The sequence below is a fragment of the Phaseolus vulgaris genome, chromosome 9 (genome assembly GCF_051622355.1).
Source record: "Phaseolus vulgaris cultivar YP4 chromosome 9, ASM5162235v1, whole genome shotgun sequence".
In the NCBI taxonomy this organism is placed as follows: Eukaryota; Viridiplantae; Streptophyta; class Magnoliopsida; order Fabales; family Fabaceae; genus Phaseolus; species Phaseolus vulgaris.
This window is the reverse complement of record NC_143506.1, coordinates 37933918-37950575: the sequence shown is the minus strand read 5'-3', so window position 1 is coordinate 37950575 and position 16658 is coordinate 37933918. Positions and strand designations below refer to the sequence as shown.

General features: G+C 29.0%; 2 protein-coding genes across 4 annotated transcripts; both read left to right on the top strand.

The window, feature by feature from the left end:
• Positions 1-625: 625 nt before the first annotated feature.
• LOC137820851 (UPF0047 protein C4A8.02c) lies at positions 626-3675 on the top strand. Of its 2 annotated transcripts, XM_068625137.2 has the most exons (7): positions 626-973; positions 1497-1557; positions 2123-2217; positions 2318-2351; positions 3027-3081; positions 3225-3267; positions 3342-3675. In XM_068625137.2, the coding sequence occupies exons 1-7, from the start codon at positions 794-796 to the stop codon at positions 3411-3413; spliced, it is 540 nt and encodes a 179-aa protein (XP_068481238.2). In that variant the 5' UTR covers positions 626-793; the 3' UTR covers positions 3414-3675. The 2 variants fall into 2 exon arrangements, with proteins under 2 accessions (XP_068481238.2, XP_068481236.2); XM_068625135.2 differs by lacking the exon at positions 3225-3267.
• An 8578-nt stretch (positions 3676-12253) lies between these two features.
• LOC137821442 (putative receptor-like serine/threonine-protein kinase At5g57670) lies at positions 12254-16093 on the top strand. 2 transcript variants are annotated; one of them, XM_068626037.2, is made up of 7 exons: positions 12254-12702; positions 13043-13297; positions 13383-13540; positions 13637-13716; positions 13833-13968; positions 14168-14321; positions 15789-16093. In XM_068626037.2, the coding sequence occupies exons 1-7, from the start codon at positions 12525-12527 to the stop codon at positions 15941-15943; spliced, it is 1116 nt and encodes a 371-aa protein (XP_068482138.1). In that variant the 5' UTR covers positions 12254-12524; the 3' UTR covers positions 15944-16093. The 2 variants fall into 2 exon arrangements, with proteins under 2 accessions (XP_068482138.1, XP_068482137.1); XM_068626036.2 differs by having other exon boundaries at positions 12282-12702; positions 14168-14317; positions 15785-16093.
• Positions 16094-16658: the final 565 nt, after the last annotated feature.

Below are 16658 nucleotides of genomic sequence, written 5' to 3'. Positions count from 1 at the left end.
TACCACGATGAGAAAAAGAAAAGGGGCTAGAGGATCTTCTTGTCTCAACTCTTTCCTCAGTCTGAATTTTTTAGTAGAACTCTTGTTTACTAGTACATACACCGAGGAAGATTCTAGACATGCCCTAACCCATTCAATACATTTTCCCCAGAAGCCTAACTTGTTCATCATGTAATATATAAAGTCCCAGATGACCAAAACATATGTCTTTTCGTAGTCGACTTTGAGAAAAACACAACTGATCTTTCTCTTTTTCAATTCTTTCGGAGCTTCATTGCTACGAAAATGTTGTCCATCAACCCCTACCTTCCAAGAAAACTGACTACCTACATCAATGACTTTGTGCAAAATCTTTTTCAGACTCAAGGATAAAATTTTAGTCACAATTTTATATAGACAACCAACCAAAAAGATTTAATATTTAGATTAAATTAAATTTAAAATTAAGAATTAGAAGAATAATAAAATCAATGTTAAATGTCATAAAACATCTAACTTAATTTGAGTGAAAATAACTCTTCAAAACATTTTCAATAGTATAGTTCAGTCTAATACCAGCCAACCAATCGTAACCATTGGTTTCTGGCAGCAAATCTATAAATAAATTTGTGGTCAAAAGTGCAGCATTATTTGGCAGCACACAACCATAAACAATGTCTGTCTTATATCACAGATTCCACCATATAATAAAATGCTGATTTCATGGCTCAATAATGAGACTATATTTAAGCCATAACCCATTCATTACTCATTCGGTGGAAGCACTTATTTTCCCTTTCAACTACAATTAAGCATGCAAGTCTCTTCAATCTGTTTAGCAGCTAAGGTTCCTGTACGCGTGAAGTCACAGCACAAAAACCCAGCAACCATAAACGACCCTACTTCCATGCCCATGGTAGCTGCTCCTAAGTGGTCTCAAAAGACAATAGTATTGCCTCCCCTTAAACGTGGGTGTCATCTAGTAACTTCTAAGGTCTGTCAATTCTTTAACTTGTACATCATCATCTTTTTGTGCCTCCTTCTTTGTAGATCCTGTGTATGTTTTTGTTCCAGCAAAAAACCTTAAGTATCATGTCAAGTTTTCAAGTTAGAGCATTCAAGAGGAGTTCTTTGGTGATCAGATATTTATCTTATGAGCTTGTTAACTCTTTTGAGAATTGATTTGGTAGTTCGTAGAATCTCAACTATGTTTTATAGGTTAAGTATTTCCAAGTTAATTTTTGACTACTTTCTGTATAAAAGTTTTAATATTTTTTAAGTGTTTTTGTTAGGACTGAGACAATCCTTAAAAATTTATAAATCTTGAATACAATTATGAAAATTTCTAAAATTAAGAGACTAAAATGGTGAAAAAAAATTAAAATCATTAGTTGGGAGGAAAAAAAAATATTTTTTCTTTTTAATTCTTATTTATCGCGTGAATAGTCTGTTGTTTATTACATATAAATGCTTTCAAATCGTTTATTTTTTTAAACCAAGAGAAACCATTGGTTCAGATTGTGAAAGAAGTTGGGCAAGAATTGTCTGGATTCAAGTGTGGCCTGGCCCATCTCTTCTGTACGTAAGTTCATGTAAATGGGTACTTTTATATTGGGCTTTTGCTTCCTGCATCACCATAATTACTAAATGCAACCCCATACTAAAATAAAAATATTAAAATACCCTTCTTTGCCACACCACAGTGCTTATAGACCTCCAACTTACCTTCGTTCTCCATAGTCAATTTACTCTTTAGAGAGGAAGAAGGAAAAATAGAGAGAGGATTGTTGTGAAAAGCTTGTTTCAGAAAGTGTTATATATGTTTTGAAAATTCTATTTTAATCTCATATGTTTTGAAAAATTTATTGTAGAAAACAATTTTCAAACATCTTCAGAAATCTTGTTCGAGGAAATCTTGTTTCAAAAAATTTATTGTAAAAATTATGTTTTTAAAATTCTAGAAAGTTTGTTTTAGAGGATTGATTTGTAGAACACGGATAATTCGAAAGTCACCTCTTCAGGAAGAATATTTTGAAGATTATGGGAGTGCAGTTAGAAATTATGGAAGTGTAGGAAAAAAAGCATCATATTGTTATTATGTTCAATTGGGCTTCATAGAATGAACTGCTACCTGCAAATATAGTGCATCACACAAGTGCTTCTCTCACCATCAATGAAAATTATGACTATGATGTTCGTGATGATACAGAAACATTCCTCAATCAGATAGTTCCAGAGGTTAGTTTTCTATTTATTTCTCACATTAATATCTATAGCAATTTATTTTAATGTACAAAAAAACCTTCAAATGAATTTTTCAAATGTATATATTTTGCAGGGGCCATCTGCACCATGGAAGCACACTCTAGAGGGTTAGTATTTTTTTTCCTTTTACCAAACTAAGGGATAATCTAACTCTATGATATATATGTAATGTGTTAGGATGACCTAGTAAGACTAAAAAATATCTCAAAACCTGAAAGGCTAAACTATTTTTAGTAGATGTAGTTAAAAAGATTAGAATATTATGATATTATTTTAATGTTATTTGATATCTACCTTAATTTTCTAAAGTAAGATGATAATATATATTGGTAGAGTTATTATTTGATTGTTTGACACTGTTAGGTTAGGTTTTTATCCTCAATAAAAAAATTACAAATGTTTATTTTATTCTCTTTATAACTTTAATTTAATAGTATAGCACTTAGGTTATTTTGAATACTATATATTATCTCTCCAACATAATAACTTTCTCAACTATTTTTTATGTGATTTATTAATTCATTTATTGAATTTGTATATATATATGGTGATTTAGTAATGGTATGATGGAGAACTTGGAATGTTCAAATTGTTAGTTCTATCCCTAATTAATGGAAAAACATGGCATGAAAAGTGAGTATATATATATATATATATATATATATATATATATATATATATATATATATATATATATATATATATATATATATATATAAAATGAAGGATCGATTGTTAAACATCTGTTAACTTCAACAATTAGCACATATATATTTTTGCAGGAGCAGATGACATGCCAGCACATATAAAATCATCTATGTTTGGTTGTGCACTCACGTAAGATATTTTATATATTCTTCAAATTGATTCATTATGCTATCAGCAGTGGCAGATCACTGATATATATATATATATATATATATATATATATATATATATATATATATATATATATATATATATATATATTGTGGTTTTAGGATACCGATTACAAATGGAAAGCTTAATATGGGAACATGGCAGGTAACAAAATTACCTTCTCTAATCATATCCTGGTTAAGACTATAGTACTCATCATTTTTTCATTATTCTTAAAGGGTATATGGCTTTGTGAGCATCGAGATTATCCTACATCGCGAACGGTTGTCGTCACTCTTAATGGAATATGAGCTGCTCAACTCTATTTGCTCCACTTCATCAAATTATGAACAACACTTTTGTTTCAAAATGTATGAATAATCTGTATATTATTGTATCTTTTTCTTAGGTGAAGTGTGAGTACATTGCTATGAATGCAACTGTAAAATCTTTTATTCATTGTTCCTTTAATCTGATAAACTGTCCAAAGTTAGTTCAGAGAATAAACTCAATTTATTGTACCTTATCATTATATTCTCATCTCATAAATTCTATTCAAGAAGTTTCTCTGAATAAGACCTTAGTTATCTGAAGAATGATGCTGTAACTAGCTGTTCATTGAGTATGTATATGAAAGACTTAGGTTTTGAAGTAGTTAAGAATTGTACTGACATAGGACTGGGAGCTTATTTGAGTAGTTTTGGTTATATTGGATATGATTTAAGTTGTATGCAAGCAAAGAATATACTGTTTTAGTAGTTCCTGTAGCTGTAACTATTTTTTTCAATCTACAATAAATAAATAATTAAAAAAACACTTCAGAAGCGTTCTAACTCTTATATACATGGAGAAATTTATGTAGATAATAGTCTAAAACTGTATATTTGATTTGGTTAATTTATTTATTGTTGAAAAAAAAGGAATTGTACTTGCATCTTCCTACAATAGTGTGCCTTTTGCAGTAGAAGAACTTGCTTGATTTTTTTGGGTGAACAAACTTAAATAATGCAGACATTTGTACCTGATTTCAGTAGGCTAAATTATGTTGTATTGGTACTCTTCCACATCCACTATTGTTGACACAACACAAAGGAGAAAGAATGATTGAGAGGCTTAAGAGTTGAATCCCAGAAAAGGGATCTTACCATACTCAGATAGCAACCAGTAACTACCAGCGTTCTGGTTGGTGTGATCTACATTCACTTTCTTTTCCTTTTACCAGACCATCTTTAAAAATGGGTGGTTGCTGTTCTTTGGTAGCTCTTGTATTTCTTCCAAAGATTAAAAAGTAGTTCAAAGTGTATGATTGCATTCAATTAAAATTGAAAAAGTAAAAATATTTTACTTTGAAAGCAACATTTTTGTTCCATCTTCCTTCAATGCATTAGAATTCGTTTGTTTGAAAATGTGTGAAGTAGTTTCCAAACTTTAATTTAGACGTATAGCTGAAATCCTCTTGTACTGTCGTATGGTAGTTTTAAAACTTATGAAGTCAAATGTATTTTATTTTATCCAACCTTCCTTGGCATCAAACATTCTAAGTATGGATGATATGATCCACCTTCACAACAAATTCAAGTATATTTCTTCTACCATCAAGATGCTTTTCCTCTTTTCAAAGGATCGAAATGTCTTGGACCGGACATGAGGGTATCTAAAAAATAATATGATGTTCAAATCAATTAAAATAAAAATAAAACAATAAATATGTAATAACAAATTGTATGTGACAATCGAATAACCTTACGCATTACAAACATCCTTGTTTTCAATTAAAGAGGATATCAACATGTTATGTTGTAATAACAATTAGTTTTCTTTGGACGATGTTTGAATGTTAGTTATCTATTTAGTAGTTTTGGTGATTTGATGAATTACAATCACTTATTTATATATAAGTTATATTTTTTTTTATCAGCGATAAAGGAATATATATATATATATATATATATATATAAAAGTTGTTACTATAATAATTTTATGTTTTCTTTGAAATTTTTAGTTTTGGATGTGTTAAGAGTGGTTTAAGATTTTTACTGAATATATAAAAGTGGGTTGAAATAGGGAAGTTTGGTTTTAGGTATAACTAGAGGAAGACTAGGACGTCAAATTTCTCTTTTTTTTCCTATGTGTTTTAATTTTTTTTTTTAATGGCTGAAGTATCTCTAATATTCCTGTTTATTCTATTTTTTGTTCTCAATAAAAAAAATAATCTATTGTTGTCATATTCTGTTTGTAATGTATGCACTAAAAAAACCTTCATGTGTCTTGCAGATACACACATTTTTAGAAAGACATTAAACATGCTGATTACTTGTTCTGTTAGATAAGTTGGACATTCAATTCTCCATACAAAAACTTAAAAGAGTTATTAAGATATGTTGAGTTAATATTAACTTTATGGGATTGTCTATATAAATTATAATTGACCATGTTTCAAAGAATGACATTACACATACATTTAGAAGTAATGGAAGGAAGTGCACCAAACTGTCTTATTATTATCTACACACTATTAATGTTAGACACACAATAGGCCAGACTTAAACACAAATTTACCCGGTGACGAAGAAGTTTTAACCACTATACCAAACAAATTCTTTTGTTATATTATGATTTTTATTATACTTATTATTAATATGGGACACGTGAAATTTTTTTTAAATATGTAGCTTAAATATAATTTAATAAAAATTATATTAAGACTTTCAAAAATTTAATTCATTTTATTTTAAATTTATATAACAAATAAATAAATTTAATGTATAAAAACCTGTATATAATTTATAAAAAAAAATTCTTTAATTTATACAAAAACAATTAAATTCAATTATACAACAAAAATAATTCATTTCATTTATACAACAAAAAGTTATTTTAAAATATATAACAAATAATAATCTATATTGTTTAATTTATATATGATAATATATAAATAAAATAAATTTAAAATAAATAATATTTAAAATAATAAAATATTTTATATAACATTTAAATAATTTAAATACATCTTTTCTTTTACTCAATTAATTTTAAATCAAACACTTAATTAATTTAATAAATTTAATTTAACTAATTTATATTAAAAATTGATAAATTAAATAATTTATTATAATATTAAAGAAATAATTTTAAAATAAATACAATAAAGAATTAAATATTAAAATATTTGTTATACATTAAATAAATTTAAATAAATAATTTTAAAATCCTAAAATATAAACATGCGTGGGCCGTGGCGGACGCATATTCGTGGGTCGTGGCCGATGCAAGCCGACGCATATGTGTGGGCTGCGACCGATGCAGACTGGACTTTTAAAAAAAAAATTCATAAGTGCGTCCGTTTTGCGTCGAATGTCATGGTTACGTGGGTTTTTCGCCATTTTGGCCGACAATAGTAGTGTCCGTAAGTGGCCCACGCAAAAATTTGGAAGCTAATTGCTATAGGAATAAGAGGTTATTCAGAGGAGGCAGGGTAGATCACATTGAATTTTTCACTATGGCTCAAATGAAGACTTGGTCTTGGATTATGTCTAAAGCGCACGGTGTAAGTTTTTCATACTCAGATTGGTGTATTGAGCCTTTGTTTTGTATGAGGTCAATTAAAGTTCTTAAGGAGATAAGTTTTTGTTAAGAGGTTAGAAGATTAGATTCTCATATTTGTATAAGGGTTGAGGTATCCCTGAAATACCTCTTATTTATTCATTTATTTTTCGCTTAAAAAAAAGTGAGATTTGGAAACATAAGAATAAACACATCTTTAAAAATAGAGTGATTGATTATTCTGAAATTTCTCCATGACTCAACTAAAGGTCTGGTCTTGGGTAATATCTAAAGTCCATTTTACTTGTTTTCCCTTTTCTGACGGGTGTCTGAATCTCCTGATCTGTATGTATTCGATTAAATATAAGTGATTTATTTAGATTGACCAGACGGTATTTGTTCTAGTAGGAAGTTAGTGACAAACTTGTGAGAGGAGTGGTTGTTCGTTTCTATGCGATTTTGTACATGGTTTGAAAGTGGTTCTTATTTATTTATTTATTTATTATGGTTGATAAAAAAATGAAAAACATCATTGATTGTTTATATTGCCAATTTTCAGGATTTCTAAAGTAATTTTAGTTCCTTCAGTTTGAAATAATTAAGGAATGGTACCTCAGTCCAAGTGAATTGTGAAGGTTAAAAAAGGGGGGAGAAATTAAGAAAACTAAAATAACATGGTGTGTGAACAATTTCAATTTCATATGTTCCCGCGAGCTAATTAAGGAACTCTTATTAGTTGGCTTGAAAGTGACTTTTTTTCCCAATTTCCAAGACTATATGATCTAATATGCCTCACGGGTGTTGCTAGGTATTGCTGTATTTAGAAATGTAGTAATATGTTTCAGCTCGTGACTACACAATGAATTCAACCATATATGACTCATTGATAATTTGATATACAAATCATTTTCTATAATTTGATTTCAAATGTTTTATTCTATTAGTTACCATGTCTATCAAGCACCAAGATGTAAAATGAAACTATGAGAATGTGAATAACTTCTTGAAAAATTGTGAATACCATTGAACATTCATAAATAAATAAAAAACAAGAAAAAGAGAAGCATTTTATTAGAAGTGTTCACTAATGTGTTGTTCTGTGACCTTTAAATTGTTATAACATTCTATTTTTCACTCTATAAAAGTCTACAAATGTATTTCAGAAAGTAAAAGAAAAACAAAATAAATAAAGAGCAATTCGACCTCAAATTATCTTTATTTTATTCTAAACTTTTTTTATACAATTTGTTATGGCAATTGTTTATCACAAGCTTAGTTTCTTGAGTATTAGATACCAACATTGTTTGTGGAATACTAGTAATAAAGTTGTATCAAAATTGAAAATTCTTGTAGCAAAATAAATTACATAACTTATAAAAGTGTTTTGAGTTCTTTATTTGAATTAGAAAATTATGATATTTAAACGTTAAATAATGAAGATTTTGTTAGCCTTTTTTGGATGTTTTAGACCAACCAATAGAGTATGAAGATTACATCTATTGAAGGGTGGCAGTGTTGTTATGTAGGGTATTGAAAATGTTGTGAAACTATTAAACAAGAGATTTTTTTTTTGAAGGAAATTCAAAGGTGAAGACATTTTTATGATCACTCAAAGGGATACATATATAACACAAAACTCTACCAAAATTTCTGTATAATAACATTTAAAATATGAACTTTGAAAAATTTAAACAATTGAATTTTTTAGGGTTTTATAATTAAAATAATATCAGACACTCGTTTTATTAGTGATGAAAATTCACATTCTTATAATCTCTCACATTATATAACAATGGTATAATTAATAAAAATTATAATTTACCACTTGTATATGAACAAAATAATATATATGCAAACCCAAATCCTTAAAGTGAATAATTTTACTATATTCTCTCATACTCAATTCATCAAAATATAAGGCTTCCATCTTGTCTGATCTTAGAATTCTTTATGAATATGTATAGTTTACTTATGTATCGTTTTTGTTAACATATAGATTTTGGTCTAATTTTCCGTATTTTTGTATTTTTTTTTTTTTAATAATACTTTTTCATGGATAACAAATGTTTGTTGTTATTTGAGGTGTCAGCCTAACTGAGATCTTAAGTTGCATAGTGATACCTAACATGAAAACTTTTATTTTAAAAAAAAAAATCATCAAAATATAAAATAATATTGATAGATATTAATTTTAAATTCAACTCTACATTTCCACTAAATAAATAATATGTTGGTAAAAATAATAATAATTCGAAAAAGACCCCTCATCAAAATAAAAAACAACAACAATAATTTTAAAGTAGCTGTAAAAAAATATAATTGTCATCCCATCATATTCAACAACTATTCTTAATAAGTGCCATGAATGTTATATTTTGTATTATTGATAGTGGATGTATTCCTAACATAAAATTTTAAAGAAGCTCAAAACTTTATTAATAATCATAATAATATCCAAAAAAATAAAAAATAACAACAATAATATTTTAGATATATGGAAAAAAGTATTACACCATATTGGAAAGGTATAACTCAACTTCTTTGCCTTAAAATGAGAAATTAGAGAAAGGGCTATCATTAAGCAAGTGAATAATTTATTCAAAGGTCAAGAGGTGGGGGTTTAATTAATGTATTATATTAGGGTTAATGATGTGAGAACTTTTAGCCTTTGAGCATGTTCATGTCTTTTGGTGCATCCACTTGTCTCTGTATGCCATGCTTACTACTGCATCCAGACAAAATATTTTGGTGTGGTTTTATAAAAAAATATTATCTAAAAAGGATGTGTTTATAATAAATACACAGTTTACCAAAACCACCAAATCATTATCCAAAGTAATCGTTCATTATTCCTACATCTGTTATACATAAAGAAATTTATCTGTGAGAAGTTCAAAGTTCAAACAATTAATTAATTTCTAGTTTATAATAATTATTCAATAACATAAAATATTCATATAAGTTAAAGAGAGAGATTATCCCCACAGATGAGATAAACTATTTTGTTTTAATATCACAAGACTTTTCTTAGTGCCAATGATAAACTATGATAACACCTTTCTATGTGCATGCTTGCACTGAAGAAATAAATTATTTATAGATCATAGACTGTACAAATATATATATAACAAATCATTGATTACATAATTTATTCCATGATTATGCACTTTTGCAAGTTTTTCTTTTGCATGGACATTTTTAATATTTTTTTCTCCTTTAGTGTTTTCCCACACTGCTCTATTATTAGTCAATATATAATACCACTATCAACCATCTAAATTACATTTTTAATATGATACACTTCTCTTTTACAAACTCATATAAATAAATAAAAATTGAGAGGGCTAAAGCTTTTTTCTAATAATTACCACTCTTCTTAGGCACTAGTCAATAAAATAATATTAAAATATTTAATACAAGTAGTGTGTGTTATTCTAAATATATAAAATTGTATTTAGATAATTATGCATTGAATTTTTTAATTATAAATATTAATATGGTGTTTTTCAAAAGCTTACAAGTGTAGATAATTAATTTGGGTTTTGTGTAGATTCAGCATGAAACTGTTCCATGTGCTTCAGTCCAGATTCAGTTGAAACTTTAAGAACATATGACAAAACCTAACCAAATAATGCTGAATAAAAGCACTGTGAATATTTATTGTAGATAAAACAAACTACTTTTAAGACTAATCTTCCTCAAGAACAACTTCTGTTAAAAAATAAGAAACAATAAAACACACTTTTATATTAAAGTTAGTTTAAATATAATCTAAAAATTTAAAAAATATACGAGAAGCTTTTCAAATTAATTTATGCATGTAAATCTATGAGGAGGTTGAATCAATTTTATTTATTTATTTATTTGTTTCCTATCATTTTTTATGAAAAATTGTGAAATATGTCTTAATAAAATAAAATAAAAACTAGTGAAAAAAACATATGAAATAATACATGTAGAAGAAAATTAACTCATTGTCACTTTTTCCTAGACAGAATACAGAGAGACTCGCATTTACATCTCTAATAAATATGACACAGTTCACTAATGAAAATGAAAATTTGATACGAAAATGAAAATTTGATACGAAAATGAAGTTTCCCTCCAAATTATCCTTCCATTTTCTTTCTAAAAAACCATGAATATGAATTGAGATTTTGAAATTTGAAGTTAATGCTCAAAAAAGAGAAGAAGAAAAAGAAAAGCATAAAGAACTGAGTTTAAAGGTAAGAAAATTACATCACTAATTGATGAACTAATTAATGGAATAAGAATCTCTCACTTTTTTTACAAATCACAACTTTATTACCATATTTGCAGCAACATGGCTCTACTATCAGAAAATTTACCTTCTTAAGTTGGAGAAATTTATTTATATTCTTAAATCATTATGCTTAGCCATATATAAGTACGTAATCATAAATTAAAAGACAACAATTTCAGTTCTCAATGTTAGATTAAATTTTTAATAATTAAGCAATAAATGAATCTTTCTCCTCAAATAGAGAGAAACACGAAACTGGGCTCGTCATTATTCCCTAATGGAATCTGAACTCTGAAGAAAGTGCCATAGCACAGTTAAACGGATATAACATGAATATGTTATTTAGAAATATGTAAAAATGTTTACATAAAACGTGTTTTTGTTATAATAAAGTTACTTAACATGATACGTATTTCATATAGTAAAAAATTCAAAATATCTAATACTTTTTGCTTAAGTAAATAAGCTGAGTTATAAATATATTTTTTTAAATTGTATTAATGATAACACTAGTTAATAAAAAACAATGATACTATTACAATCAAATAAACTAAATGTCTTATTGCTTTCCTTGTAAACCCTTATTCCTTCCATCATAAAAGGATATTTAAGAAAAAAATTAAGGGAGAATTATATTAATTATTTGTGAGAGATATTTATTTTGAATAAATGTAGTTTTTCTTTGTAATGTATAAAACTTTTCAAAATTAATAAACTTTTTTCTTTCAATCTTATTTTTGTATTTTTTTATTGAAGGATAGAGTGAAAGATTAGTCCATTATGAGAACATGTAGAACCTATCACTATTAATAAAAATATTTTATTTATTTTCTTACTTGTTATTTTTGTTAATCCCATAATTTTTTTTTTCAATTTGAGAAATAAAAGAAGAATCATAAAAAGAAATTGGCAAGTGGCAAAGAAATTATTATTATTTGGTTAGTTTTATTTCTTAATAATTAATTTCTTAAAATACTCATAGACAAATTAATAAATATCAAATATTTTATTAAAAATTACAGTTAAAATAAGTTTGAAGTAATGGGTCGAGTAATAATAATAATTAATAAGTCAAATATGATCAAAGTGTATACATTTTATACTGATAAATTTAGTATTTACTTTTGGGTATTTTTAATTTATAAATAATCAAATAGAAATTACATAAACATAGTTTTGAAAATTGAAAATAAAATTTATTGATATAATAAATAGTAATCTTGACTTAGATTGCCTAAAATATTTAAGAACATATTTTTATAATTTTTGATTTTTTAAGAATACCTAGTAGCAGTTGTTTTTGTTGGGTGTAGCAATATTGTTTGTTTTGTTCTAATGTGTCAGATCTGTTAGTTTCTGCTGCCATATACGTCATGAAAAAGAAAAAAAAAGCTCTGTCATTCCCTGTTTATCCGAGACAGCGCATTTAGTAGTAGCTAACGAACTCCATATTACACATGCACTGCACTTATTCTCTCTTCCAAGCAATTTTTCATTCTCTCTTCACTCTCAGAACCCTACGTTGTTCTTCTCTTTCACGTCACAACAACAAAAACTTGTGCTCCCTGTTTCTGCTCTGCGTGAAAACAGAGTCCCCTGTTTGGTGCTTATTGCAATGAAGTATATTGGGAGCCACAGCTTGAAGAGGCTTTTCTCGTTTGGAAAACGCGGGTTTGGGGAAGAAAACGATGTGGGGTTGGTGGTTCCTTCATGTGAAGAGCACCCTCCAAGACCCTCTTGGAAATGCTTCTCCTTTAAAGAGTTGTTTGATGCCACCAATGGTTTTAGCTCAGGTACTTTCAGTTAGTCTCCCTCAAGGTTTCAAGTTGCAGGTGCAGTTAAGCTACGGTTACATTTTCATCACTGATATCATGGAAATTGTAAACATGTTGGGGTAAAGTAACTCTGAAAGCCTTGATGTCTTGTGGCCTTACGATATTGTGTGGACTATGTCCATTGGAAAAAAAGTATTATGAAAAATTGCAGACATGTTGCAATCTTAGAAACTCTAAAATCTAAAAGCCTTGAAGTTGGCTAAATGAAGACCTTTGTTTAAAGCTTTGATCTCAGTCTATCTTTTTTGTTTGATATACTAAGCTTCTTTGTTTTGACTTTTTTTTTCTTGTTTTGTAGGGAATTTGGTTGGGAGAGGAGGGTATGCAGAGGTTTATAAGGGCACGTTGCGTGGTGGTGAGGAAGTTGCGGTGAAGAGGCTCACCAGAACTTCAACTGACGAGAGGAAGGAGAAGGAGTTTCTGATAGAGATTGGAACAATTGGTCACGTGCGCCATGCCAACGTGTTGCCTCTTCTGGGGTGTTGTATTGACAATGGACTTTACCTCGTTTTTGAGCTATCCACCGTTGGCTCTGTTGCTTCTGTTATTCACGGTACATTACTAACATCTGTGTTTTGGGCTGCAGAAAAGAAAAAAAGAAAGGATCTTATTAATTAGTGTGTGGATTTTCCATGTAGATGAGAACTTGCCTCCTTTAGATTGGAAAACAAGGTATAAGATAGCTCTTGGGACTGCACGTGGTCTTCATTATTTGCACAAAGGCTGCAAGAGGAGGATAATTCACAGGGACATCAAGTCCTCAAACGTTTTGTTAACAGCAGATTTTGAACCAAAGGTTCTTCAATTTGTACTCTACTTGTGTTCATTACTTCAATCTGTGTCTCACCAATTTTGATAGCTTTACTCTTCCTTTTAAATTTAATTGTGGTAGATATCTGATTTTGGACTAGCAAGGTGGCTTCCATCTCAGTGGACTCACCATTCAATAGCCCCAATAGAAGGGACATTTGGGTACCCTTCTTTTCTATTTCCCTTCTGTGATTGCCAATTTCCCATCATATAAATATAGTATTATATCTATGTATGTAGTTGGTTTTTAAATGGGAATTTGTTATTATGTTTTGTAGGCATTTGGCACCAGAGTACTATATGCATGGAGTTGTGGATGAGAAGACAGATGTATTTGCCTTTGGTGTGTTCTTGCTTGAAATCCTCTCTGGAAGGAAACCAGTGGATGGGTCTCACCAAAGTGTGCACAGCTGGGTATCATCCCTATTGACCTTTGATGTTGAAACTCTTTCTATTTAAGCACTTAATTCTAACTGCTGTGTTTTATGCAAAACCCCACATTTGGTTTGGTTGGTCTAGATTTAGGCTAGACCAATGGCGACCTTGTTTAGTGTTACAATGTTTAAACATTTTGGGAGCAAATAAGTATGTGCTATTATGACTTGATATGTAGGCTAAACCAATACTAAACAAAGGGGAGATAGAAAAGGTGGTAGATCCAAGGCTTGGAGGGGCTTATGATGTGACACAGTTTAATAGAGTTGCCTTTGCAGCCTCCCTGTGCATTCGGGCATCTGCAACTTGCAGACCTACCATGAGTGAGGTACCTCAAACACATTTGTTGCTCAACTTTGGTATCACTTTATGATTATGAAGCCAAACAAATTTTAATAGGTTGCATATGGTTTAGTCTTTGTAAAGGTCATTTTAATCCTAAAACTAAATTCCCTTTTGTTTCTCATCATTGAAAATTTGTTAAAGGTTGTTTGCATGCATTCAGGCTTTTACAACTTTCTATGAAGTTGAATGTAACTAGAAAAAATATTAGAGGATTCAAGTAGAATGAATGCTAGTTTCAACTTAAAAATAAATACACTATTAGATGTATGCTGTTTTGCTTCCATTTTTATGAAAATAAGTATATGTTCTTTGTTTTATAAATGCAGACTAAAAATGAATATCAGTGTATTCTAATTATATTTTTTTATTTATCTGGTTAGAGTTGGATTATCTTTGTCTTTTGGCATAGAGTGTTCAAGTCAATGGAAAGATTTGGCTCTGATTCTCAATTTCAACGTTATAATGTGACAATTACTGGTGTCTGGGGCTGATAACATTTTAATATTGATTTCTTTTCTTAGTCACTCTTATTCATGAGACTAACTTGTTGTTTAACAGGTAATCACCATTATTTTTTTTCTATGGAAACTAATCAATAACTTTGTTTAGTTCAGACTAGGATAATAACTGCAACTGGTGTAACCACCACGGCATTGTATAAGTAACACTATTAAATGTTTATAAAACTATATAATTGTTATGTATTATGTAATGCTTTATAGGTAGAATAGTCTGTGTCTGTGACTGTGACTGGTCCCCCCCTCCTTTTTACAACAAAATTTATCTAAGTCTCTTTCTGCAATTAAAACTTTGAACAAATAACTGCTCCATAGCAGCTTACTTTCATGCATTAATTTCCAGAAATTAATTTTGTTACTACTCAAATTAATACAACTGCTATCCCATTACAAATCTCATGTAGTGGTACTGCAAGTCTGCAACTGCACCTTTTCTTTGTTCGCGTGATTCCCAAAATTGTAGTTATTCTCTTGAATATTTGAAGGCCTCAGTGTAAGTTGTCTGGAGCTAGAATGAATTTTCGGACATGTTAGCAATGATCTCATTCTACAATAGCTCTAAAGAGTTCAAACTCAGATAGATCACTATTTAACCCAAAAGATAGAGATCGATTTCATGAGTCCACTCGTGTTGTGATGATTGATTCTTAAGACAGTAAGATGAAGAACACAGAAGAAGTTCCATTAGGTAGCTTTTAACATTTAGATATATGATTTATTAAGTTGGATATCCTTCTTCCACTAAAAATTAAAACATTTCATAATATCTGAACTCCACTAAAAAATCAAAACATTTCATAATACTATATAAATAAACACAAATCTCGTTGAGTTAGATTTAAAATTCATTTAAATTCTGATGCCACCAGCAGGATATGTTAGGATATGTTTATGTGATGATATAACTATTTTGATTGTTGGGTGTGTGACAGGTACTGGAGGTAATGGAGGAGTGGGAGATGGATAAAGAGAAGTGGGAAATGGCAGAGGAGAAAGAAGAAGAGGTGGAGCTATGGGGTCTTGAGGATCTGGAATATGCATATGACAGTTCCTTTTCAATGTCACTACCTGACTCAGTTGGAAGTACTTAGGGTTAACGAGTTATATTATAGGTACAACTTTGAACTATCTGTAGATATATGCATATACTGTTACATAAATATAAAGGTGCAGATAACCCTCTCTTGGGCCTCTTCTGTTCTTTTTTAATCAATCTATATAACTTCTTAGTCTTTCTTTCTTTTCTGTTGTGGATGTCAAATATTTATCATTATCCAACTTAATTACTTGGCTTAATTTTGACCCTGCACCTTCTTCCTTGTAAATAAAATAATAAATACAATATGAATGTCAGATGCAGAAACATGTCATTGCATGGTCATTAAAAAAGAAATAACAACGAAGCATTTAACCAAAAGATAACAATTGTTATTAAAGAAAATATTCAAGTATTATCAACAAGTCCTTACATTGAATACATTGAAAAAGTGATATTTTTTTTTAATATAACATGTCACACACAAATTTCATAATTTATTTAAAGCTGATTTATGTGTTTTTTTTTATCTTAGAATCACATTTATGTATGTTTTCCATTAAAAAATATTTTTAAAACGGCGGAATGGTGTCTATTTTATTTTTTAGGGAGCTTTTGAAGCAGTTGGATGAAGTAGGACTTTGCTATTTGGTTTTGTCAATAATAATACCGAGGTTTTATGTATGGTTTGATGTGTTCGGAGAATGAAGTGTTTTTCTTTATATTCTGTATAAAAGTTAGACCACATTTTAAGAATGTCACATTTATTT